This window comes from Nesoenas mayeri (genome assembly GCF_963082525.1).
Source record: "Nesoenas mayeri genome assembly, chromosome: Z".
NCBI classification, from domain to species: Eukaryota; Metazoa; Chordata; class Aves; order Columbiformes; family Columbidae; genus Nesoenas; species Nesoenas mayeri.
The window spans coordinates 66,928,111-66,954,443 of NC_137542.1; the positions used below are offsets into that span (position 1 = coordinate 66,928,111).

The 26,333-nt window shown below is 43.7% G+C and overlaps 2 protein-coding genes across 4 annotated transcripts; one reads left to right on the plus strand and one right to left on the minus strand.

The window, feature by feature from the left end:
• Positions 1-622: 622 nt before the first annotated feature.
• On the plus strand, positions 623-9,170 carry CDC37L1 (cell division cycle 37 like 1, HSP90 cochaperone). Its single transcript, XM_080362792.1, has 7 exons — positions 623-780; positions 2,104-2,385; positions 3,775-3,859; positions 5,855-5,970; positions 6,271-6,393; positions 7,288-7,443; positions 8,274-9,170. The coding sequence occupies exons 1-7, from the start codon at positions 676-678 to the stop codon at positions 8,373-8,375; spliced, it is 969 nt and encodes a 322-aa protein (XP_080218918.1). The 5' UTR covers positions 623-675; the 3' UTR covers positions 8,376-9,170.
• Positions 9,171-11,988: 2,818 nt separating this feature from the next.
• On the minus strand, positions 11,989-24,445 carry AK3 (adenylate kinase 3). 3 transcript variants are annotated; one of them, XM_080362794.1, is made up of 6 exons: positions 24,121-24,445; positions 19,798-19,917; positions 16,715-16,887; positions 14,329-14,447; positions 12,836-12,955; positions 11,989-12,212 (listed from the first exon to the last, which is right to left on the minus strand). In XM_080362794.1, exons 1-6 carry the CDS (start codon positions 24,266-24,268, stop codon positions 12,101-12,103), a joined length of 792 nt encoding a protein of 263 aa, XP_080218920.1. In that variant the 5' UTR covers positions 24,269-24,445; the 3' UTR covers positions 11,989-12,100. The 3 variants fall into 3 exon arrangements, with proteins under 3 accessions (XP_080218920.1, XP_080218922.1, XP_080218921.1); XM_080362796.1 differs by lacking the exon at positions 24,121-24,445 and adding an exon at positions 22,471-22,566; XM_080362795.1 differs by lacking the exon at positions 24,121-24,445 and adding an exon at positions 20,531-20,694.
• Between the last annotated feature and the right edge of the window lie 1,888 nt (positions 24,446-26,333).

Here is a 26,333-nt window from a genome sequence, read left to right on the forward strand (position 1 = left end):
GGCGGCGCCGGCCCGAGCGGATCCCCGGCCCGAGCGGATCCCCGGCCCGGCCCGCGCTGCCCTCGCGACCGCGGCGCCCCGGCCCCGGCCCCGCCCCTCTGGCGGCGGCGCTCGTGGTGCCCGCGCGCCCGGCAGCGCCCCTCACGGCAGCGCGTGGCAGGGCCGTGCGCGCGTCATCTTTCTTTTTCTTTCTTTCTTTCTTTCTTTCTTCCGTGTATTTTATACGGAGATACATATGCAGACACGCGCAATGTCGGAGTGTCCTGCGGCAGCCCCCAGGGGGTGTCCGGCCCCCCGCCGGCACGGAGGGGGCGCGACACGCGGTGCTCCGAGCAGCGCCCGGGACCGCCCCGACCCCACAACCGCCAGCCCCGCGCGCTGCCGGCGGCCGGGCCTCCTCCCCGCGGCGCGCGCCGCGCGCAGCAGCGACGCTGCCGGGGGCGGGGGCCGGCGGCCGGCACGGCCCAGCTCTGCTCCGCCCGGCGCTGCCGACACCCACAGGCCCCGCCCGGCCCGTCCCGCCCGGCACTCACGGGCCCGCCCGGCACTCACAGGCCCGCCCCGCAGCGCCGGGGGCGGGAGCGCGGCGGCCCGCTGAGGTTGCCGGAAGTGGTGCGCCGCCTCACTTCCGGTGAGGTGCGTAAGCGGCGGGGCCGGCGGGGCTCGGCGGCGGGGATGGCGTTGTGGCTGCCGCGCTCCCGGGACGGCGGCGCTCCGCCGGAGGAGGACGAGCAGCGGGGGCAGGCTCCGGCCTCCCGGCAGCGCCTGCCGGAAGTGCAGGTACATGCGTGTCCCCCACCCCCGGCGCCTCGCTGGCGCAGCTCCCCGGCCGGCGCGGAGCGGGTCGGTGCTGCGGGCGCCTCGGCTGCCCCGAGGCAGCCGCTCGACCCCGCCGCGGGGAGGCGGCCGCGGCGGGACGTGAACCGCGGCGGAGGCCGGTGGTGTCGGGGCGGGAGCGTGCGGAGCGCCCGCGCCCCGCCGGGCCGCTCCGTCGCGCTGCCGTGGCGCGGGGGCCGCGGCTGCCGCCGCCCCTCAGCAGTTCCACATGTGACAGGTGATGTGGCAGGAGTTGCGCTGGAGTTACCCCAGCGTCCTTGTGTCTGAAAGGCAGGTCTGTAGGCAGCGTGCTTCTCTGCTGGTGAGGGCTAGTCGGCGTTCTATAAATACGTTGCCAGGAATTCTAGATGCTCTTGCAAGAAGCTGCCATTACGTTGGGTTTCCAAATGCTGCAGTTCCAAAACAAAGTTGGCCCCAAAACTTTGATGTATATGCATTAAAGTTTCCTTCAAATAATCTTTCACAACTTGCGTTGTCCTTCATGTCCCTCTGCCAGAGGTTACCAGCACCGCAAATTTTATAATACGGCACTGGACGGCTGATGAATTAGGTGCATGGACCCTTTTTCTCTGCTCTTAGTGGAAAGGCAGAGCATATGCTTTAGAGGATAATTTCTCAAGTTACGAGGTGTGAATTTCCAGCACACACCTGGAAGTAATATAAGCGCTGTTGCTTGAGAGGTCACTTTTCTGTCCCAGTTATGAGTAGTGACCTCCTCCATAGATTTGACCAAAAGGAGCATATGCTTCTGCTGGACCTCAGCCACTTCATAACTTAAATTCCATTTTCACTGTCAGTTCAAGAGAATATGTTTGCCATCTGTTATGTACTAATCCATACTGGAATGCAGGCAGCAGCAGTTACTTTACTCTTGTGATCTGACATCACAAAACTGATACTTTATTTTCAGAAGTATATATTCAGAGTATTCTCACACTTGGCTGTTGCTAGCATTGCAGCTCAAAGATAGCCAGAGGGGTTTCAGCTGTGTCAAAAGTATTTTTGCAGTCTGGAGTCTACTGCTGATAGCGGTACATGATTTGTGGTTTTGCAAATGCACTTGAAGTTAAGACAGCTTAAATTAGAAATCTCTGTCTTCAAAACATCTAGCTTCATCATGCTTCATCACTCCTGCAAATACAATGCTGAGTATCTGATGTACCTTCCAGGTGCATTAGCTTTGGGATTTAGGCCTGTCTGCTCCTATACAAATGGTGAACTGTCAGTTTTCCCTTCATAAATAGCATGTCTGACTTTTCCTCACAGATATACAGCCAAGGGATTGAATTGGCCTGCCAAAAAGAAAGAGAGTTTGTGAAGCATTCGGTAGAATGCACATGGAACCTAGCAGAAGCCCAGCAAAAACTTGGTAGCTTAGCGCTGCATAATTCAGAGTCCTGTGATCAGGAATCTGCTCAAGCAAGGACTGAAGCTGCAGAGTTGAAATGGAGAGAGGAAGAGTGGAGGAGAAAAGAAGAAGCACTGAACCAGAGGGAAAGACAGAGTCTATGGAACACAGATCCTGTTAGTAAGGAGGTATTTAATAAGGTATGACCTATATCAGTGTGCATGAAAACAAGTGTTGCCTCTTCTTCTCATTCCGCTTGTTATTAGTCTTGAATGTCTTCTATGTCCAGTACAGCACAAAACTGCAGTATGTGTTAAATGTTGGGGCTATTTTCTTTGCCTTGTGAAAGGGAGCAAGCTGCACTCATACTACAAATCTAGATGACATTTCTCTAGCAGAAGTGTGGATCAGAACTTGCATGGGTCATCTGGGTATTGGATATGATCTGACAATGTGCACTCGCAGCCCACAAGGCCAACTGTATCCTGGGCTGCATCAAAAGGACCGTGGCCAGCAGGTTGAGGGAGGTGATTCTGCCCTTCTACTCTGCTCTGGTGAGACCCCACCTGGAGTTCTGTGTCCAGCTCTGGGATCCCCAGTACAAGAAAGACAAGGACCTGTTATGCAGGTCCAGAGGAGGCCACAAAAATGATGAGAGAGATCAACACCTCACCTCCTGTGAGGAAAGGCTGAAAGAGTTGGGATTGTTTGGCCTGGAGAAGAGAAGGTGCTGGGGAGACATTATTGTGTCTTTTCAATAGTTAAATGGAGCTTATAAGAAAAACAGAGATATTTTTTTATCATGGCTTGTAGTGACAGGACAAGGGGCAATGGTTTTAAACTGAAAGAGGATAGGTTTAGATTGGATATAACTAAGACTTTTTTTTATTATGAAGGTGGTGAAATACTGGAACAGGTTGCCCAGAGAACTTGTGTATGCCCCATCCCTGGAAGCAATAGAGGTCAGGCTGGATGGAGCTTTGACCAACCTGGTCTAGTGAATGATATCCCTGCCCATGTCAGGGAGGGGTAGAACTAAACAATTTTTAAATTTCCCTTCCAACCCAAACCATTCTATGATTCGATGTAGTGCAAATCTTGCCGAATGTGCTGATTAATCATTTTGTCACACAAAAAGTTTACTTCTCTACTGTGCCCGCTTCTTAAAATGTGAAAGTTAGCTTGCCTTTAGTAATGCCTACTGTAAATCAGATTATTTAGCACAAACCATTTTTTTAATAGTTGAATCTCAGCTTTCATTTCACACAGCTATCGTATCTCCTGATTTCACTGATTTAGCTGCATCCAGGCTGCAATGTACATGATTCTCATTGTTGACAGATCAGTAGGTTCCTACCTGAAGACAGAAGTTTCTCAAGAGTTCTTTGGTCAGTAGTCTATAATGAGACTTTTAAACTCTGTTATTAGCTAAGGCACTTTTTAAAAGACAACCTTCTCAAGTATATGACTTGACTCTAAACTTAGAACATAGCCCTTTAAATAGTAACATATTGAAATATAATAGTCCTATATATCATGAAAAGGTGTGTCTGGAATTTCTGTGATAGTACTATTTTTCTCTTCCTCAGAGTTTTATTAATCAAAAAAGAAAAGAAGATGAAGATGTGTCTGAACCACTTATGCAAAAACATGAACAAAAGATTAGGCACTTTGGTAAGTGTGCTTTTTCCATATCTTGCGGCTTAAACTTATACAGAATATGTGTAGGTTTGCTCCTTATTGTATGGAATTAATGCTAATGGATAAAAGACCTGGCTAACAGATGGTTCAGCTTTATTTTGTCACGACAGATAATAATTTCAAAGCAAAATAAGGTGTAAACTGCAGAAGTTTGTTGGTTCCTGTGACCAATAAGAACTTTACCAAAAAACCTCAAATGATCTTAAGACCTGAAAAATAAAGTTCTTGCAACTTTTCGTGCTGCTAAGTGCAAAAAGGCAGGGACATTTATGGAAATACAAGTTGTGTGTATCAAAGTGCATGGGATTGTCCATAGCTGTTTCCTTTTAAGAAATATTTTTCTGGTGGCTATTAAGCTGCAAGGGTAATGACTGATTAAAGGAAAATGTGTATAAATGCCTGCTGAGAGTATATGTGCATTTAACATTGTATTTACTTATCCACTAGGTGTCACTAAAATGTCGTAATTGTTGAAACCAATTAAGCACAAAGCTGATCTTGTAATCTGAAATTTTGATGGTTCTCTGAGGTACTTCACATTCTTAGTTAAAAGCTGGGTTCAGGCTATGTGGAATTTCAGAACAGTCAAGAACAGGACTGCGTTTGCAAAATTCAGTTTTTTGTACTAGCTCGTGTTTACTAAGCCATTTGACTTCTGAGGATCTTAAACTGTTCTAAAGAAAGGATTTCTAGCCTTAGCAAGCCTTACAAGTACCAAGCTGAGGTACAGCACTTGTCAGAGTGTGCAAACAGCCGTGACAGGCACAGGTTCTCTGAAATACCTTAATTGCCAAGTGTAATGACAGCAGAATCAGAACACATCTCCTCTGCTGGGCATTTTGGCAGGTTTCCTAGCTAAGAGTTGGGCAAAATTACTTTGTTGTCTAAATTCAGATTAAGCTGTTACAGAAACTACCTTATCACAGAAGGCCATCAACTTTTTTTCTTACTTCCCAAGTTCAAAGCCATGTTGTTATTTTAATTCAAAATATGTAAGTCCATTGTAAAAAGGGACAGTGTGCTAGTGCTCTTTCAAGTCTCTCATTCTGTGCTAACTGCTGCTGAAGGGCCGTGTGAACTTCACTAGCCCTGTTGCCTGAGTCCTGTTTCTGGATCCTGCTCTGCCTTCAGGCAATAAAGACCTTATGCGGAATAGCTCTCTTGAAAACAGCCAAAAGAAGTATGGGCCATTGCTTTCTCTTTAGGCATTTGTTTGCTAGAATTAAGATTAGCTTAGGTCATTACCACTGAATTATCTTTAGATGGGTAAAGCTGCACATCTAGTACCTCTTGCCAGTAATTACTTGACTGTCAGTGATACAGGAAGAACAGTTTTAAGAAGCGTTCTGAGTATTGAGCTGTGATTTTTAAGCTCGGCTCTTTACATGAAGGTATCTTCATGCTATCACCATTCAATCTCCTAGTTAACTCTGCAATACTGGTGCGGCTTTGCTTTCTGAGATCAAGCTGTTCCTGTGAGTACATTCAAATTTCCTAAAAACCTAGCAAATCACGTGTTGGAAGCAGTTTCCTTTTTGAGAGATTACACATTATTTTCATTGCGTTCTTACTTGTGAACGTTTAAAGGATTCATGTTGGTGGGAATCACTGAATGTAACTCTCTATCCATAAATTTCTTAAACTATTTGATGATACAGCTAATAGATACCTACACCACTTTGTTAGTGTGTATGAGAACTTATTCAAAATAACTTATCAACAACACTAGAGATGCATTACAATATAGGAAATTGTGACTGTTGAAATCTACTTCTTGTATTTCTGGTAACGCTCTCAGCGTTGGTTAGATGTATAAATAAAACCCACAAATTTAGCTGCATGCTGTCATTCTGAGGTTAGTGAATTACAAAGGTGTTATATATACTGGGGTATCAGTGGAAGTGACTTCTTTGCTGAACTAAATAACTTACCCATTTAGAATACCTTAACTGTGTTTCTCTTAACTAGGTATGCTGAGCAGATGGGATGACAGTCAAAGATTTTTGTCTGATCACCCATATCTTGTATGTGAAGAAACATCTAGGTATCTCATGTTGTGGTGTTTTCATCTAGAAGCTGAACAGGTATGAAGATAATGTTTAAATTGTTTGAAAGCATAGAGTTTCCCACTTGCGCTGTAGAAAAGCTGATCAACTTGATTAGCTGTTTAACTGTTCTTCCTACCCTCCCTCTACTTTACTGAAGAAAAACTCTATTATGCATTATCATATATATGTCTAGTTAGAGCTAATTATCACTCCCCTTGCTTCTGTGAGCATCAGTTCTCATCTGTGTAGGAACTATAACAAAAGCAAATCATGCTGAAATCTATAAATATATTAACAGGAAATATCTTTACATCATAACTTTTAACTGTTTTTCAGAAAAGAGCTCTGATGGAGCAAGTAGCACACCAAGCAGTTGTAATGCAGTTTATTATAGAAATTGCCAGAAGCTGCAATGTAGATCCAAGAGGTTGTTTTCGTCTCTTTTTCCAAAAAGCCAAAGTAAGTCAACTTGGGTAAGGGTGGGGTAAACTTTTGATGCTGTACAGGCAACCAGTGTTTTAGAGAAGGTCTCTTCCTAACCACGAGAGACTAAATATTTTATTGACTGACTTAGGCTTATGAGAAAGTGCTTTGTTAGCAATTAGACAGAATACTTTGGTGTAATTCCAATTCTGAAAATGAAAGTTTACTGGATTTTGCTAATCCCAGAGGGAAAACAAGATACAAGAGGAGGACAACAGTGGTGTTACAGACAACTAATAACTACGTAACAACAGCAAACACAGACGAGTTTAAGGACCGATTTAGGCTAATTACACCTTTGTTTTCCTAATGTACCAATGTATAGTCACAACTTTCCATTTCATCTGCACTTCACAGTGGGGCCCAAAATAGTGTCCCTTTTTCAACACTGAATTAGAGCCATCCAGAGCTACGCAGGAGAAATGCGGGAAAACTGAAACTCTGGTTTGCTGTAGGCTATATTCAGTTATTCAGGACTCTGATGGATCTCAGTATTGCCTATAGGAGTTCGGTTAAAGTGTGAGTCAACACATACATTGCTTTTGACCAGAGTGCTACATCAGGCACCTGTTCTTCTAAGGGTATGGCTCTGAGTTGGAATAAAGGAAGGGCTAAAATTAGATTTATTTTTACATGTCCTTAGATAAATGAATTACTCCTACACATATAAATACTATAGATTGCCTTAAAAAGAAATCTACTTGAAATTTCATTTTGACTAACACTATTATTGAGTTATTCACAGTCATTATTCCCCAAAGGGTATAACATGAATTACTGCATGTTTGGTGTTCTTTTCAGCATTGTGTATGCTTACAACTCAAAAGTAAATGTGGCTGAAGTTCAAACGTTTCATTTTTCTTTTTGCAGACAGGAGAAGGCTATTTTGAGGCTTTTAAAAATGAGCTTGAGGCATTCAAAACAAGGGTGAGAATCTCGTCACAATCACCTGGCTTTCAGTCTATGTTACTACATGATCTCAGTGTCAATCCTGGTCTTGTAGGAGAGCTGACATCTTTCTCACAGGTAGGTTTATTACTTTTTGAAATTGATTTAACTAAAGTAGGATTAGGTCCTGCCTTGACAAACTGCATCTTTCTTAAATATGGAGAGGATTATTCCTAGAACTGCTAGTCCTCAGAATATAACGTGCAGTATTATCAATACACAAGGCATGTGTTTTTTACTTGGTAGAATTGAGAAAGCATCTGCATAAGGTCAAAGCATATGTTAGCTCAGTGCCTTTATATTTTCATGCTTCAAATAAACACTGCATTGTAAAACTGATCAGATGCTAGAACTGTATTTGCAGTCTTTAGCACAAGCAGTGAAATGAACTTCCAATGTAAAATGACTAATCCTATTCATGAGATCATTCAAGTAAGTCAAGCCTAAGGAAAGCCTCCTGTTGTGCTAAAAGGAAACTGAAGGTACTTACGTCTTCTGTTACAGTACTAGTGATAGCCACATTCTAGAATTAAGAAACTACTTAAAAGATTGTAAAAAATTATGTATTAGGGAAGGAGTCACAATTCAAACTACTTATTTGAAACAATTTGGTTAAAGTAAAGTAAAGTAAGATCCAACAGCTGAATTTTAAGTAAACAGAGAGTCAAGTGAAAGAAATATTGAGACCAAATATTTGGGCTATGTCAGAAAATTCAAAGAATCCTTGACACAGTGAGATAATATTGGTTGATGAATTTTTCAGAGCTTATTTCCTTACATTGCAAATTTTTCTCATCTTAAGATGAACAACACAAAGAGTCCAACTTAAAATAAAATCTCAGTTTCTCTCTCTGCCTCCATGTATATAGTTATGGAGAATTAAGCTGTCCATTTTTCGTGTGTTGCAGAACGCAGGTGATGTACAAGGTTCCATAAACACAGATGTCTGCAGCTTGAGCTCTGTGATACAAAGAGATGAAGAAGAATCCAAAATGATGGACACAGTATAGTACTCCTAAGACTGAGGCCAAGTACTCTTTTTTTTTTTTTCCTTTTTTCTTTTTTTTTCTTTTTTTTTTTTCCAAAGAAACAAACATGGCTATTTTCTTGACACTTATTTTTTTTGTGGGTACTGCACTTTATTTTTGGTGTCAGATTTTTGTTGTTTTTATTGTTGTTTGGTTTGGGTGGGAAAGGGATTTTGAAGGGTGGGTAACAAAGAGAAACTTAAAATATTGTTTGAAAATGTGCTGCTAGGTTTTTGGTTGTCTTTGAAGAGCAGGGTTCTCATATTGCCGAATGTGAAACTGGATGTGTTTTCTGCTACTAACCTTGCCTTTCATGACTTTAGAAATTAAAGTATGAAAAGAAAAAAACAACTGCACAAATACAATGTTTACAAGAAGTGGTAGATTCTTGGTAGAATCTGCTATTGTCTTACTACAGAGGTGGAACTGTTTTAATCTATGAATTTTGGAGATTACAACTGTATTCATGCTACCTTGCTGACATTATAAGCTCTCAAATTTGGTTATCACTAATAGCAATAAATCAATATCTGGTATCAGTATTTTAGATCTGAATGGATTAGATTAAAACACTGGCTTTCTACCTCCACTAAGGGGATTTAAATGTTACATTGTGCTTTCATTAAACGTAACTTGGTTTTGTCCTAAAGTGTAAGCAATGCTTGTCTATGTATGAGTGCTGGGTTGTATGATTTCTGAGAGTCTGACACTCTTCTTGTTCATAAGACTGACTTCAGGGGCTTTTTTAAAACCAAGTCTCATTTTGAGGGGAAGTATTTGATAGAGGGAACTTGAGGTACAAGGGTTAGGCTAAAACTTCAGTTTAAACGAAAAGCTCTGTCACAGATCATATAGCATGTCATGTGGGGTTTGAAATGTATTTCATATGCTACTAAATTAAAGTGAGTTTCTGACATTGCAAACTCAAAAATTGAAGTGGAAAATCATTACAAGCTTCCTGTTTGAGGAGCTGGAAATCCAAATACTATTTGTTAGACAAGGCCTTCCACAGAACCTCTGCAATCCAAAATTCTACTGTGCTTTTCTAACTTGCTGCAATTACAAGAGTTTTATCTATAAAAATGTATACTGCAGTTGGAAGACTCCAGAGAAGACATATCTCAAATAATGGTATTGGTACACACCCTGTCTTTTACTGTATTGTTCTCATTGGAGGTAAGGTCTGGGAGGTACCTAGATTTCAGTAGTTCGATGAACACAGTCTGCTTGCAGTTGCTAACTGAGGCAAAAGCTGTGCTGAGATCCAGTGATTTTCAGCTTTGGCTATAGCAGAGATGGGGAAAAGTCCAAGTCTGCAGTGTATACCAGAGTATTAGTAAAAATGCAGTAGCAAAACTAGGAACACCAGATCCACTGATATAGTAGAAGTAGCTTTTCTTGTGCCTTCTGTCCTCTACTTTGTTTGCAGACAGACTGAGGATGAAGGAGCAAGCAGCAGCTCTGTCCCAGATGCAAATTAGAGATTTTAAAAATATTACTACTGAAACTGGTTAAGTTTGACGAATACTCCAGAGAGGATCAATAAACACTGCCTCCTCCTTAATAATTAATTATTAAGGGAAACTAGTAACTTCAGTTTGTTTTTTAACTGAACGTTATGGACAAGGGTAGGAAGAGTAGCATAGCACAGTGAACTTGCAGTTGCTACCATTAGCAGTACAGCCATATTGATCTAGCAACCTCTGATATACTGGAAGTTATTTTTAAAGTTTCAAAGGGGGTAAAATTGGATGGTGTGGGAATAAGTGTAAAATCATAAGGAGATTCCCTCACCCTTCTTCTGGCTAGCTGAAACTTATGTAACCTAGAAAGAAAACAAGTGTAGCTGTTTTTTGTTGAAATCCAAAAGCATAAATAGAAGCAAGCAGCACATTGGGGTTTCTCATTGTGATTTTCTAACCATGACGTTTTTAAAGAAGTTGTGAAGGTTTAATTGCAAGGTGACAATAACCCGTGGGAGATGCTCTCTGTTAATCCCCCCCACCCTCTACCCTCTCTGCACAGGAAAAAGTTCTCACTAAGTGAAGGTGATAGGAAGGAAAAAGGGAGAGAGGCTTCAAGTTGGAAAGGTTTTAAAATGCTTTACTAATGCTACTAATAAATAGAGAAAATAATACAAAATGTACAAACCCCAATCTTGAGTATCCCAGGTAGCAGCGTTTAACCCCTCTGGTGGTGGGTGGAGCTGTCACGGCTCCAGCAGCTGCAGGGCAGGCACCCCAAGTCCTGGGTGGGACTTCACAGCAAACTGGAGCTGGATTCAGGGATGCAGGGTCTCAGGCCTTGGATTGCAGGGATGGCAGACAGGATCGTCTTCAGATGCCAGCCCAGCCATAGTTGAAGAGAGTGAGATCCTTGTGATCTCCCTCTTTTATAGGGTGTATGATGTGTATGGGATGGAATACACATTGGTCAGTTTTAGTCACCTGTTACGTCTGCCCCTCTAGCAACAGGACATTCAAAGTCCTATCAGTCTTCTTGGTTGTTATAGCAATATATCTAAACATGGGGCTTCTTCTGCATTCCATTGGTTGCCCTTATCAGCTTTGGAGCACAGTGTCCAAAAAACATGTAGCTAAATTCATAAAAGTGCAGTTACTTAGAAGAACTTAGCTGAAAGGAAAATTCAGTAAAAGAGAACTGGTCTTGTTTTTAACAAAACCAGGACAGTGCATGTCTAGACTCAGTCTGCAGCCTCCATGTATATACATATAGACATGTCTGAAGATTAAAGTACAAGTGGTCAAACTGGAACACAAGAGGTTCCACTTAAATTTGAGAAGAAACTTCTTCTGAGTAAGGGTAACAGACACTGCAACAGGCTGCCCAGGGAGGTTGTGGAGTCTCCTTCTCTGGAGACATTCAAAACCCACCTGGACACCTTCCTGTGTAACCTCATCTGGGTGTTCCTGCTCCAGCAGGGGGATTGGACTGGATGAGCTTTTGAGGTCCCTTCCAATCCCTGACATTGTGTAAGTCTGTGGTCAGCCTTTTACCAAGTTTCTTTAATATGTTAGGAAGGCTGCTTGCAGTGATAACTGCTGCCCATATTGTTCATTTGTAGTACTGGGACAGCTTTACAAATTCTACAAGGACCATCTTTTTTAGACTCAAATATGTCTCTATTGATAATGTTAAAACTAGACATGCATATGTAGTCCAAGGTGTGTCAGCACTGCAGCACTGTAGTTGTCTACAAACACCCACGGCACAAGGAGATTGGAACTTGCATTAGTAGGACACAGCTACCTCAGACATTGCCTACACAGAATTATTTGTTCCTCAGATTTTGCTGACTTTTCTTGAAATTCTCAATCTGGTGTGCATAAAAAAAAAAGGACTAGGAGATGTCACTGAAAAATAGTAATGTCTGCATTTCCTGGGCTGTTAAAAAGTGTGGCCTGAGGAGGTTTGTAAGTGCAGTTATCTAGTGAATAAATAAACAGAAGAGCTGGTCAGAGACATGAATGATTAGTATGAACTCATGAAAACCAGTCCAGTTGCTACAGTAAAACCTGCTACAGTAATATGGCAAATTAAGAATTTGACCACTGAAAATCCTGGCACTGGCATCAATAAGCAGTTTGTTGGTTTTTTTCAAAGATAGTAGAAAAGACACGTTCACTAGTTGAGATCATTTAGCTACAGGTTTACCAGATTACACATAATCTGGTCAGTTTCTGCTGTCATTTTACTAATAAATTCATATACAGCTGCACAAAGACAGAGGCCTTACCAAATGTGTTGCATATCATTGAAACTTCATTTCTCATTGCTGGAAGACAGCTGCTCTGAGGGCTGAAATATAAACATAGTAATAAGCCAATCATCCAAGCAAGTGTTAAGGGTAATTTAGGCCCGGCCAAACCAACTACCATCTGTGCGAGCAAAGCTAAAAGAGGGTGAGTGACTTCTATGAGATCAACCTTATGTATTTGCCAGTTCTGGTCTGAAATGGCTCTTTGAAGAACGGTGGTCATGGCTCCCCTCAGCTTCTGGCTGGCCCCAACTAATCACACACTCAAGAAATGTGCTTTCATGTCCTTATCAGTTTCACACTATATTCCATGAGTACGTAAATCCATCACTGTGCTTTGTAATTAAGCTGTATTCTGAAATGTGTTTCCTTCACCAATCAGTATTTGCAAATATAAATATTTTCTAAATAAGAGACACAAGAGCAGCTGCTTTTGTTATAGTCAGTTGCTATATTATAAAAATAACATATATTTAATATAAAAAATTACAGCATTAGCGTGAGAACCACAGGCAACAAGGTTTTTTCATAGTGTAAATTAAGGACAACATTAGACTTTTATTATTGATCAGTCTGGTAGACCAAGAGAAATTCTTGATAGCTGAATCTCATGTTAATCAGTTGTGAGCTACGGCAGATGAGCAGAAGTTAGACCTGTTTTCACCTGGGAGTGGCAGCATCTTTCTGGCTCACATCTGGCAACTTGGTTTGGAGGAAAGTATAGACATGTGGCCAGATCTTATTGGTCTCTGTTCCAGAGAAGGATTTCAATAATCCTTTTTTCCTAAGGAAGAAAAAGAACAAAGCACGACAGCCATCAAATTCCTTAATTGTTCCAGGTTCTCCACCTCACCTCAAGGTAGCCCTGGCAGGAGTGTGCAACTTAACACCAACAGCCATAACATTGGGAACGCAGGCTGGACATGCATTACTCTGTTCCTCAAACAGTGAGTTGTTGGCCACATCAGTTCATAAAGCTGACAGCTGTCCACAGAGTACTTAATAACCGTGAAGGGTGAAAATAAGCAGCAATGCAGTTATGTAGCACATGTTATACAGCAGTCATCCAAACAACTGTGACTAACCCAGGGATTGTAAAGTTACACCTCAAGAAGCAAAGAAGGTGCATCAGGACAAGCAAGTGAACCAGACACAATCAAGTTATTCTGAATTAGCTCTAGTAGCTAGTTTTATCTGTAAAAGTGTTGTTATTATCGGTCATAATAGCTTAGGCCTATGTCTTACTGTGGTGCTTTGAGGCATTTTCACTTCAGAAAGCTACCAAAGTCAGGAAAATCATTTTCAGTCCAGAAAAGGTCCTTCTTTAAAACTTAACCACCCCAAAGACGGAGCTTCTAGTCTTCTGCTCAACAGTTTTGGTAGAGCATAATGAAGGGTGGTAGATGTGGAGACAGAGGAAGGTCAGTCACTTCAGGACACTGTCATAGAGTCTGATTTTTTTGTCTAGGCAAGATAAGACTACAAAGCTCTACACCGTGGCCACCTATTATCTGTGTATTAGCAATGTGGTATTTGCAGCTTTACATTAAGAGAAACTTAATGTATAATTTTGGCTTCTAAAAGAACTAATAATTTGTTATCATTCCACAGTGCAAATGGCAGTATTTTCAAATAGCCACTTATTTCTCAAGAGTCTTGCTGGCTGTGCCCATCACAGTCCTGTTCTTAGAAAAGCCACTTTTAAATCCTCATTAATAGCTTTTCTATTTGTGTATCACTTCTTGACATTTTGCACTTGTTAGGAGGGCTTGTACTTGTACATCCAGAAGAGAAAATATTGATAAATCTTACGAAAAACCCAAAAAACAAAACTGTCTTTGTTACCTTACTAACCAGAGAGCTATGAGAGCTATGTTGCTCAGAACACTAATGTATTGAATAATGCATAGCGCTCCTTGTAAAGCCAAATATGGCAGCAGTGAAAGGCTCTTCTGCTAAGCAAGCTCCTGAAGAGGTTTCAACAATGGAAAATGTACTCAGTTTACCGGGTTGATTTCTTATTGAGTTGATGAAAGATAGACAGCTGCTCATAACACATTCAGTATTGCAGTATCTCTGTAACTGAAGAGATCTGTTGTTCGCTATGCTAACGTAGAAGAAGTTTTAGCCTCCAGAAGAATAGATTTTACTACTTACCGATAATATTCTAGAACAGGTTTTGTTTGTGCATCGTAAGCCTGCAGCCTCTTGGTAACCGTCTCTGGCTTATCATCATCACGCTGAACAAGTGGCTCTCCGGTAATATCATCCATGCCCTAATCATGGTTCAAAGCAAACACTGGTGTATGTTTCTGATTTCTGTTTGGTTTGTGTCATTTTATATTGTGGTCAGTTTCCAGTTGGCCAATAAATGCTTATAAAGAGGAACACTACTGCCCATATCTTACATGGAATATGAGATGTTGCCTTTGCAGTAAAACAGTCTATCAGTTAAGAATATTTTCTCAGTATTGGCAATGAACATCAGGTCATAGTAAATTGACTGATTTGTTCTCCGGAACATTTGTTGAGTATGGGAAATACATAGACAAAGGCTTCATATGTGAAGGAAAATAATATTGTTGGTAATATGTTCCAGCTAAAAGGAAACAATCAAGTGACCAGCTGGATTTTTGTTTGACAATATAGAAATGGGGAAAGGAGTTAATGGCCCTTCAAATCACAGAAGAGTTCTCATTTAGCAACAGCTGTACAAAAATGACATAAAAGCCAGCTGAAGTTTTTCTAGGATTCAGTAAACAGAGGTAGGGACCAAATGTTATGACAGCTCCTACTTTACTACCCATTTCACCTCTCATTTACTGAAGTGCTTTAAGTGATTACAGAGCTGTTAAGCCTTGAAACAAGCAATGACTGAAGAAATTATTGACCACTGGTTTATCTTATGAAGGCCTAGCTAGTGGCATAAAAAGTTGGTTCCTTCTTAGGTGCTTTGAATCATTCTGCATCTAAGGACAGAATATGACTCACCACTCTTAGCTCCTTTATACATATTAATTAAATCCTCAAGAATTCTGATTTTCCCTAAAGACAAGTTTAATCTGACATTTGGAGTGGAAACAAGAGTGATCGTCTAAGTACAAAGCCAATTAGACCACAAAAATGTTTTCCTTTCCAGCTTGCATTCTGGCAGTCAGTTTCAGAAAATCAATAACCATCTATGATCAGTAATCTCCTCTGTTCATAAAGGTGTGAAGAAAATCTGCTCCAGAACATCTGTATCATATTAGAGTTGGATTAGTATGGTCAAATTTAGCTTGTCTACATAATACAATCATTTAAAACAGTCAGGTGTTTAGCATCTGTACAGGCAGCCACACTAGTGCCTTCCTTGTACCCATCAAATACTGAGCCTTGAGCTTTGTGTTAACTCCAAAGCCATAATCTGTTGGCGCTGCTGAGTAAGTAAACATTTTGCAGTTCTATGAGATAACAGAGATAACTGTATTTCAGCTGTTAAACTCCATTCCATAGTTCCACATAAATATTGCAATCTACTATGGTGTGATATGCCTGCTAATTAGTGGAAGGCAGAGTGGAGTGTTCCGGTAGCAGAGCTGTTGCAGCTGAAGCCTGCTGTTTGGTAGATCAGGTAATTCTCTGTTGCAGCTTGCCTATATTCTTCTGGAATTAAAAATAATGATGACTTAAGCCACCAAGTTTTAAGCACTACAAAGGCAGTGTTTCCAGTTGCTCGCTTCCAGTGCTCACCTGTTATTTCAGCTGGCCTCTTTTCCTGAAACACTGAAATCCCAAAACTACAAGTCCTGCTGTGCTTCTGATGTAACTTAATAGAGCTTCCAGGTGAAATGTGATGCTACAGTAGGTAAGTTATTTAGAGTTAAGAGTGAAACACAACTTAAACTGAGTTGCACTAACGCTAATCCAAAGTTCCTCAAAAATCTTATGGTAACAATTTGCCACTATCATCTGCAAGTTTAATGTTCCTCTTTAGGCTATCTCAAGCCATAACCTCTGATCTGTTGAGAAGCTTCCTTGACTGGCAAGTTTCTACATTTAATTTTGCAATATGACATCTGTTCCCGTGAAAATACCCATCCTGCTTAAATATAAACACAGGCAAACCATTAAGGCAAACCATCTGACTGATGATTTGGTGCACTGCGTAGATACAAAGTATGAGTCCTCTGGTACATTTAGGACTGTGCAGGCTGCAAACATGCAGAACAGGCTAAGACCGGGCCCAACTCCTATGCCAGCATGCAAGGTGGAGAGTATTCCAGATCAGAGAACAGCCTTAACAAGAGCTTACAAAACACCACGGTGTTTCATTCTGCAGGGGACAAATATACTGTTCTTCAGCTTGAGCTTCTACCAGGTCACTAATACACCTTCAGTGTCAGAGTGTCACCAGAAAGGTTCTGTGCTCCTAAGAGATTAAATGAGCCTTTTTCCTCTGAGCTATGGTGTTTTGCAACAACATAAGCAAAGAATATTTTACTGCAATTACCAAATGCAATGCAACATTTATTTAGTGTCAGCACTGATGTGTATTGCTTACCTGCACTTTGGGAGGACTAAATTCAAGATTGTAGACTCTGCCACTAGCAGGGTGGATCCAGCGTGCTGTGAGACGGCATTTTATGGTCTCAAATGGCACATCCAGGTCAATCACAGTGTCTATTTGACATTGTTTATCCAGAGCTTCTGCCTGAGCAACCGTTCTGGGGAAACCTTTTTAAAGGAAACAACTCCATAAAAATCCAGAGTTATAATGAGAATTACCTGGATACAGTCATTAGAGAAAATAATTACCAGACAAGAAAAAAGCATTGTCATACTATAAAGTTGAAGAGACATCATATTTTCCAACTATTTTTCAGTGTGTCATGACACGTAACTTGTTAAATGCCTCCCAGCTTCCATTTCCTCATTTCAGTTAATGATCTTCCCAAAAGCCTAACAAATGCAAAAAGACTGCATACTCATATATAATGCATACCGTAATATTGAATAAAAGCGTTGTATACACATTTCAAACAATAAAAGCTACAGGCAGTTCTCTCAGAGGTCTGGAACAAACTAGAAACATTTGTGTAAGTCTGGTATAAAGAGGTGACCATTACAAATCTGTTTTATTCTGTTGCAGTAATCCCAATATAACTACCAGAGGCAGTCTTGGATTAATTTTACATAAAAAGAGCAGCTTTAGAAAGAGTTCTGGCAAGTCTAGTGTATCAAACTATCCTCAGGGATGGTGACTGTGACAGTACTCAGGATGAACAGGAGTCTGTCTCCTCACTTAAAGACATGGCATTTTGCCCCGTGAACTCTATGCCTCCAGTAACATGGTCCAGAGGCACATGTTCCTCCTAGGGAAATCTAGTGAACTTAAGAAGGTTGGGGAGGTGAGGGGCAAATAGAAAACAAGCAAACCAAGGTCTCCACACAGAATTTAAAATTAAAAACTGACCACAAGAACTTTAGAGGTCAAAGCTACTGCAGAACATGCTACTGCACCATAGATTCACTAGAATAACACCTCTACTTGCTCTTCAGTAGCTTGAAGTTTTCATACTGTGCAAGTAAACTTCTCCATAAAGGCAAATGATAGGTACGAACTTAAGAAACTCTTCTTTGCATAACATTAATTGATGAGTCCATTGCCTGAGTAAGGAACCAGCCAAGAACTAGCCTTACAACAGAAAAAAAATAGTATTTTATGATCTTAAGGCTATTGTGTCTTGTCTAACATATCACAAAAGGAAAGAGTTGATTAATGCTTGTGCGTTAGGTCTGATGCATCTGGTTTGCATCAGAGTGATCAAATGCCGTCGTGATGTTTCTTTCATGTTCATACCACCTCACGGAAGTGCTTCTCAGTGTTAAGAGCAGAGGGAGAGCCAAGACTCCTGCACCACTGTTCTTTCTTACTATTGACAAGCCAGTCTGCCACCTCACATCTTAGTTATGCAGCTGGAAATTGGCTTTGCTTTGGGACTTAGTAATGAGAAACTTCCTCAACAAATTGAAGTGCCTTTACAAGTGTTTGCTGCACACAGTATTCTCTCCATACATAAAAAATAAGTGACAAGATATGGTGAATGATTAAAAATCTGGGAACACAGAGAAAAGTGCCCTAATTATACAGCACATAAATCAAAGTGGATTATACCCCCCCACACACAACTCAGACTGCTTCATCTGCTATGACTTGCAAAGCCACCAACCTATTGTAAGGCAGTGGAAATAGGTATTTGGCTAAGTGAGCATGCAAGCAGCTCAGCAACTCTATTTAGTTTGACCTAGCGGGCCTCAGCTGTTTGTTCTGAGTTGTTATCATACTGAAGACTTTCTGCTTAATATATCGTCAACAGAATAGTATTGTTTCTGCAGAGCTGATTATACCAGAGCTACCTCTAGTGTAATTTACTGAGTCTCACTAGAAATCCTGATGCAAACAAAATTTCTGCTCCAAAAGCTTAAAGAAGGCCACTAAGATGCAGCAGAAATTGATTTATTCTCTGCCGGTCTCCACACCATCCTCCTGTAAGGAGCTGCCAGCGTGCCCAGCTGCACTGATACACATCCAGATCCACAGGGGAGGAACTGTGCGTGCACAGGACCTGCAACTAAAGAAAACACAAAATCTGCTGCTCTTCCCTTTACTGATTAGGTTTCATTGTGCTGTTCGCTGTGGGAATCAAGCCTTTGTCTTCACTAAGTGAGCAAAGCCACCAGAACAGGTCACTGTACTGGAAACATAATAAAGTGCTAAGGGACAGACAACGCTGTGGATTTTTCACTCCAAATAAAATGCTGCACCAACAACTTTTTAGTTTTATCTACTGGGACACATTGTGACTAGAATCCAAAGCCACACACATCCAGCCTAGACGCTATCTTTGTGCTGCACATCCAGCTGTGCTCCCGTGGGCTGGGGTAACAAGAGCTGCTCAGTTAATAAAGACAGTAGCAAATGCACTTTCTCTCTGCTGTGAATGCTGGAGCAATAAGCGTATGCTGTAGAACTGCAGAACAATTCACCCGAGAGAACAGAACCAAAGAGCAAATTAGAGAGGCCTTTTAGAGCACTGAAGCAGTGCTTGTGTTAGTGATTTATTGCACACTGCACTGCTGCAGTACTTGCTTTCTGTACTTACCTTGTTGCCGCATCACATACCTACTTTTCTATTTAAGTAATTCCTCACCCCTCATTCTTCAAAAGTGGTCCATTCCCCAAGGACTTTTAACAAGAAAGGACTTTAAAAAAAGAAACTTCTCCATGCATATTTTAAAGGGGAAATAAAGCATAAGAATTGCCAGAATTGTCAGGTTTTAAATGTTACTGCAATGTTGAACTACCCTTTCCAACATGAATTAAACACCCCAGAAGGCAGGATACATCCGAGTTAAACATGCCTCTGACGGCAGGATGCATCCAAAGCACTTTACAGCCAAAGAAACTGGGGCAGACCAGCTGCTGAGCGTTTGACAACAAGCTCGCGACAAGTCCCCTCTAGTTGCTACGACTCGAGGATGGCTACTGGAACGTAGCTACACACAAGGGACTAAAGCACTACTCCAAGCTTTCCAGTGCAGATTTTCTCTCCGTATATAGTGATACTCAATATGCTAACTCACCGTCCAATAGCCAGTTGTACCGATCTAGACCTTTTAGCTCATTCAGCATTAGTCGTGTCATGATGTCATCTGGAATAAGCCGCCCTTGGTCAATGTAGGACTTGGCAAGGATTCCAACTTCTGCGAAAGTAAAAGAAGTCACGTTATACTATCTCTGACCTCCAGCAAGTGGAAAAAAAGCCCACAAGCCTGCAAAAATAAAAGTTTTGCTCTGGACAGTGCAGCACAGTAACCTGTAAACAACACAGACAGTGTGCTCGCTGCAATTCAAAAGCAGGTGATCACTTAGGATCTGCTCATGCAAATATGTATCAGATTAATTTGATCGGTCACTAGTTCTACAGATGGCAAAAGGATTTCCAGCACACCTTTATCCCCAAACACTCAGAAAAATTTTACTAATAAGTATTTCAAGTATTAGGTTCGGAAAATCAAGAGAGCCTATTAGGTAAAAGAGTCTTCAAAATAAGAAGTGCACAGAAGTTCACTAAGATATCAGCTTCAAGATTTCCTGCCAGTAAAGTCATTTTCTCAGTTTAGTGACTAGTTATTAACGTATGACTTTACTATGAAGAGAAATGCCTTTGGTGTTTAAGAGAGCAGTATGCAGCAGGACATCCTTGCCAGGTATCTGTTTTTACAACTACTAGAGTTACAAGAGGATGTTTATAGATGTTGTAAACTAATTACGGGAGTGCGCAGACACTATGACTTTCCCCTGGAAATGACTAACCTTTAACTGCACTCATTTAGCCCACCGGGTGGCTAAAACGCCACCCGCACACCACGGTTCCGGATATCACGCCACGCTCCTGGCAGCAGCATCAACATCATGGGTACAGCCAGGGAGAAATTCGTCTGCCTGGTTTGTGTCCTGGGTGCAATGTCTCCATGGCTTTCACTTATGAAACAATTACCCAGTTATGTAAGTCACCCAGAATAGCAGCTAGATCAGTATTGCAGGCCTGCAGAAGCCTCTACTTGCAGCCAACTCAGATCTAGTTACAGTAAACTAAACAGAAAAGAAGTTGAGAGGGGCTGGCATACAAGATATAACCACTTTTAGCAGAAAGCAATGAAGAACGCCAGTCCCCCTCACTTGATACGGCACTGCAACGTGCAGTAGTACAGAGGCCCTTCTTCATACAAGGCAACTGAAAAGCAATAGATGCCCTCAAGTAATGCAAACAGTAGCTTTGGTGCTGGGGGGGGAGAAATTAATAAAGGAAAATTTGCCATTATTTGATGTTCACATCTATAGTCAGACTTTGAAAAGTCTGAAGACCATTTAGAAATTGCCACTATGCACCTCAGTCAGACTTCAAATAACCGTCAAAATGTGGGAGTCAGACTCTGGTGCTCGAGCCCTCCAGCACATCACAAACTGGAAAGAAGGTGAGAGTCTCCTGGCTACAAGGCATCCAGCTTTTCTCCATCTCCCTTCTGCACGGTCAGCAAGTCGTACGTATTATTCTAGCACACTTTGAACTATACACCCTGCAGAGGTTGGCTGGGAGGGGGAAGAAATCACATCTAGAGAGTTTAACATGCACTGGAGGCTTGGATCTGTTACTGATTTACAGTGCAGCATTGCTCTACACAGTGATCTCAGAGTGTGCACAAGGCAAAGGTGATAGAGAACAGCACCAACATGCTTTGGGAAGAGAGCTGAGCTTTTGGGCCCAGACAGGTTTAGAGTACAGCAAGCTGTAAGGTCCTGTTATTAGACCAGCAGAGCTGGAAACACGTTACCTCTCTGTACAAACCTCAGGCTGTTCAGAAAGTCACTAGTACAGAAAATAGGCACAGCTGTACCCATAGTTATTAGTTAGGACAAAAAGTTTGTATGCTAGACCATAGCTGCTTTTCCCCTGGCCCATTGTTGGGGGTTGGATTTAATGAGGTTTTGTTGCTTTTATTTTGTTCCTTTTCTTTTTCTCCAGCTTGCGTCTGAAACCACTGCAGGCAGGGCAATCTCACAAATTAAAAGCAACACGGATTTCTTTCCTGTCTAGGTAATAACAGGTATCCACGTTTAAAGGTGTTGCAAAAGACAGCATGCCTTAACCACATTAGAGCATACAAGCTCCAGCCACATTCAGACAACACGTTGCTAAGCACTAGAGAGGTGGTCACGGACTCTCCAAAAGCAGCACAGCACAGCAACAACTGCAAATTGCTAAGGACACTCACATGTTCCACAGGACTTTTCAACAAGTCCATTTTTGCAAGGCAGCAAATTGCTAATGGTATTTACTTTTCCAACCATTTTAACTGCCCAATTTGCAGGACTCTGCTATTATAATCAAAATGCATAAACTCTTCACCTCCACAAAACCTGTCAGAGCTCTCTTAAGTTGCCTCTCAGTCCCCCTCCCTCCTTCAGTGTAACACTCACTCCTATCTCAGTATTCATCTCAAATCCTTTGGAGACCGTTTCTGCAATGAGTGACTCACTTTCAATAAAATTAAAACAGATCTTCATCTGGCTTAATTAGTGAACAAAAAACTCTGTAGCAGATTCCTGTAAGTTCTATGCTAGCTAATTCAAACTCCATCATCTCTTACAACCTTCACAGGCTTCTCCCCTCACATTCAGGGTTTAAACGTGTCTGCTACATTTTGATTTCACATCTTGGTTGTGCTTCCCATTCTTTCATCTGTGCAACCCACCTAGAACACTTTGCCAAATCCTTTTCTTTCTGCTACTTCATGGCTCCCTCTCAAATCAAGCTATGGGATATTTCCACTTGCAATCTTCTATTTTCACACATCCTTCAGCGTGATCTTGCTCTTTGATCATGCTTCTAAGACACTGAAAAAGCACAAAACCTAAAGTATTTAGTAAGCAAAATATTTCCTTTAGCTTCTGGAATGCCCTCTTTTCTCACTAGGTCTTACACTGAAAGTTCGTAACACCAACAGTTTTGGTTTTGGGACGCTCTGTAAATAAAAACTGACATGTGTGCAACCAAACAGACCAAGCAAGAATGTGATCAGATATGCCTGCGCAGGTGGTGCTCCTAGCAAATGTTTAACTTCTAGATATCAACTGCAGTAAAGTCAGTCAACTAAGCCAAAGTCATTGTTCTTACAGAGCAAACAGATTCGTGTGAAAAGAGATGTGGAAATCCCATCACAACTTATTGCACAATACAGATAACTTTTCACCTTCAAAAATGCTCAAAAGCTTCCAAACCCCAGACTGCCAGCTACCTAATCACAATACTGCAGGGACACGAGTTAGTGTAGTTCTCTGCAGCTTCGAAGTGCTGGAAATAACAATATTCTCACTTCATCACATGCAACCTGAAATGGTTCTTGCAAGGTTTTCAACCCCACCGTGAAGAAAAGCAGATGCAGAAGTCGGGAGGGGACCCTTCATCATCGCAATCGTCTACTGGAGAAAGGCTGTGCTATCTGAACAGAGAGCCAGACGTCAAGCTACATAAAATATGTTATGATTTTAAAAAAAAAGTTATGATTTAAAATAGAAACACAAACTTTTAAAAACCTAATTTCAGTTTCCCATCCAAACTGACAGCAAAGTAGTAAAATATGGTAAGTATAATTCACATCTTTACTTAATACAAGCAACTCAGTGTGCAAACACAGGCCATGCTGAAACCTAACCACAATATGAACCTGTTGTAAGGTAAGAACAACATTAAACGCACAAGGTAAGCAGCCGTAAAGCTGTGCCCATTGTTTTTGGAATGCACCACTGGGGCTAGGCCGGCCAGTCCAGGACAAGGCCTTCTGATTTTGGAACAGCTGCTAAGTGCCTGAAAAAATCAGATTGCCCAGAACTCCTCTGCTCGCTCCGTCTGTTAAAAGCACAAATATTTTTCCCTTTCAGAATGTTTCAGCTGGAAGGCTATCAAACACGTACAAGAAATGCTGGGTGCTTATGAAAAGCAGCAAGGCAAGGAACAAGTAGGTGTTACAAAACGGCGAAAACGAGATAAACCTCAGATACACAGAGAAAGAGGACGCCGAGTGACAGCGTTCAGACACCACCGGCTGAAGCGCCGAGGCCCGCTCGGGTGCCCTGCGGGCAGAGCCGCGGGCGGACGCCCGGACCCGCGGGGGCCGCGGGGAAGGGCACAGAGGGCAACAGCGAACCCCCTGCGGGAAGCGCCCGCGGGCCCCCCGAGCGGGGAGCGGCGGCCGGAGCAGGGGAAGGCGCGGGGCAGCACCGCCGTCCCCCCGCCCCGGCCGAGCGGGGCCGTGTCGCACGCACAGCCGCTTCCTGCCGGGCCGCTCCCGCGGAGGGGACCGCCGCCCCGCTCCCGCTCCGCTCCGGGCTGCCCCCGTTCCCACCTGTCTTCTTCTGCATGTTGTCCCTCAGCAGGTCGCCGCTGGAGAGGTGCTTCATCCCGAAGTGTTTGACAATCCGAGCTGAGATGGTGCCTTTCCCGGAGCCCGGGGGGCCCATGATGACGGCGCGCACCACCGGCCGCACCACCATGCTGCCGCTGCGGGGGCACGGCCCGGGCGGAGCGCCGGCAGGAGCGGAGCGGAGCGGAGCGCCGGCAGGAGCGGAGCGGCGGGAGGAGCGGTGCGCGGCCCGGCAGGAGCGGCGGGAGGAGCGGAGCGGAGCGGCGGGAGGAGCGGTGCGCGGCCCGGCAGGAGCGGCGGGAGGAGCGGAGCGGAGCGGCGGGAGGAGCGGTGCGCGGCCCGGCAGGAGCGGCGGGAGGAGCGGAGCGGAGCGGCGGGAGGAGCGGTGCGCGGCCCGGCAGGAGCGGCGGGAGGAGCGCAGCGGAGCGGCGGGAGGAGCGGTGCGCGGCCCGGCAGGAGCGGCGGGAGGAGCGGAGCGGAGCGGCGGGAGGAGCGGTGCGCGGCCCGGCAGGAGCGGCGGGAGGAGCGGAGCGGAGCGGCGGGAGGAGCGGTGCGCGGCCCGGCAGGAGCGCGGCGCCGCCTTCCCGGGGAGTGCCGCCTCGGCCGCCCTCCGCAGAACCGCGGAGGAGCGGCGCGGGAACCGTGATTGTGGCGGGGTGGGGGAAGCTGAGGTCGGTTTTCTCACGGAAAAACAGTGGCGGCTTTTCTGACTGTCAGCCGGGGGCAGGAAGGTCAACGTCCATTACACCGGGCGGAAGGGAAGGTAACTAAGGCAAGTCGCATTTTAGAAAGTAAAGCATCAGCGAGCATCACTGCCCGAACTGGCCGCGACCGAACTCCGCACACACATCTGCCCAGGAGCCCCATTTCGGCTGCTCCAGGGGCCCTCAGTCCCGGCCCAGCTTGTTCCCACTGTCGATCCTGAACTGTGGTAAGGATTTCAGCAGGGAGCAATGCTGAAAAGTCGTCAAAAAGACCCTCTAACACTGTTTTGAAAGTGTTAAAAAGCAGACACTTCTATTACAGCACGCCAGACGCTCGGAGGATTGGTCCTTTGATCGAGCGTGCACATCATTCACACTTCTTGCTATTTATTAAATATAACTATTGCATATTCATTTGCCTCGCCTGCTTAGTTAATGTAGTAAACAAACTATTTACATAACCCCGCCCTTTCCCGGAAGTCCATCTTTGGTATTGCGGAGTCTTCCTCAGGGCTCTCTAGTGGTGCCCGGGGGTCTTTGCAGCCTGGTGCCCCCCCGCCCGGGTCAGCTTCTTGACGTAATTTCTTAAACAAGCATATTGTCATTTTGTGCTGCTACTCAGCAAAAGTCACGTAGCTCTTTGGAAGGTTTTCTTGCAGAGGCTGACAGCAGAGAGCCAGAGGAGAGCCCAGAGCACTCTGGCTGGAGGGGAAGAACTGGGATGGGTCCTGCTTCAGGCTGCTGTCCCAGTGACCAGGAGGCTGGCCTGTGCCCATGGGCAGCGCTGCTGAAGCATCAGCCCAGGAGCTGCAGGGGGACAGCGCTCAGTGTGAGTCCCCTGCAGAAACATGTGCTGCTCTGCTGTGGTGGAGCACCAGGGCTGGTTGTGTGCTCCGAGTGGAGCTCCTGGCCACCGGAATGGCCTGGGGAGTCCAAGCAACAGTTTTTATCAGCAGCAGGCTGCCAAGTGAATATTACAGGTGCTCTGACCAAAAGGCCAGCCCCTCACAAAAAATGGCAAGATGGGGGACAGTCCTTGTGCCAAAGGATTTTGTCAGGGAACTGTGGCAAGGAAAGGCTATGGGAGCATCGTCTCCTTTTGCTCAGCTAGGAAACATCCCCATGGCGGAGGGAAGGCGGAAAGCCGGAGGAAGGCGTCAGCCTGCAAAGGGCAGAAGGTGGCAGCTTTGAGAGGGCCTGTGATACAACACTGCTGTGCACCAGACTAACAGCCACATCATCTGGTCTGTTTCTCCATTTGCCTTTTAATCGTCATTGGGGCAAGGCGTCCACCCCTGCCTGGCTGGTGTCATTTGCTTCCACGATCTTCCCATGCACCTGCACTCGATAAATGCAGGTGTATCCAGGTTTACCCCAGTTGCTCTGAATGATGAGTTTCAGAAACCGAAAGGCTCTGGGGATCCCATTCTGCAAAGAAACCACAGCAAAAATCAGTGTCACTCCTGGGGTGTACCGAGCGAGAGCAGAATC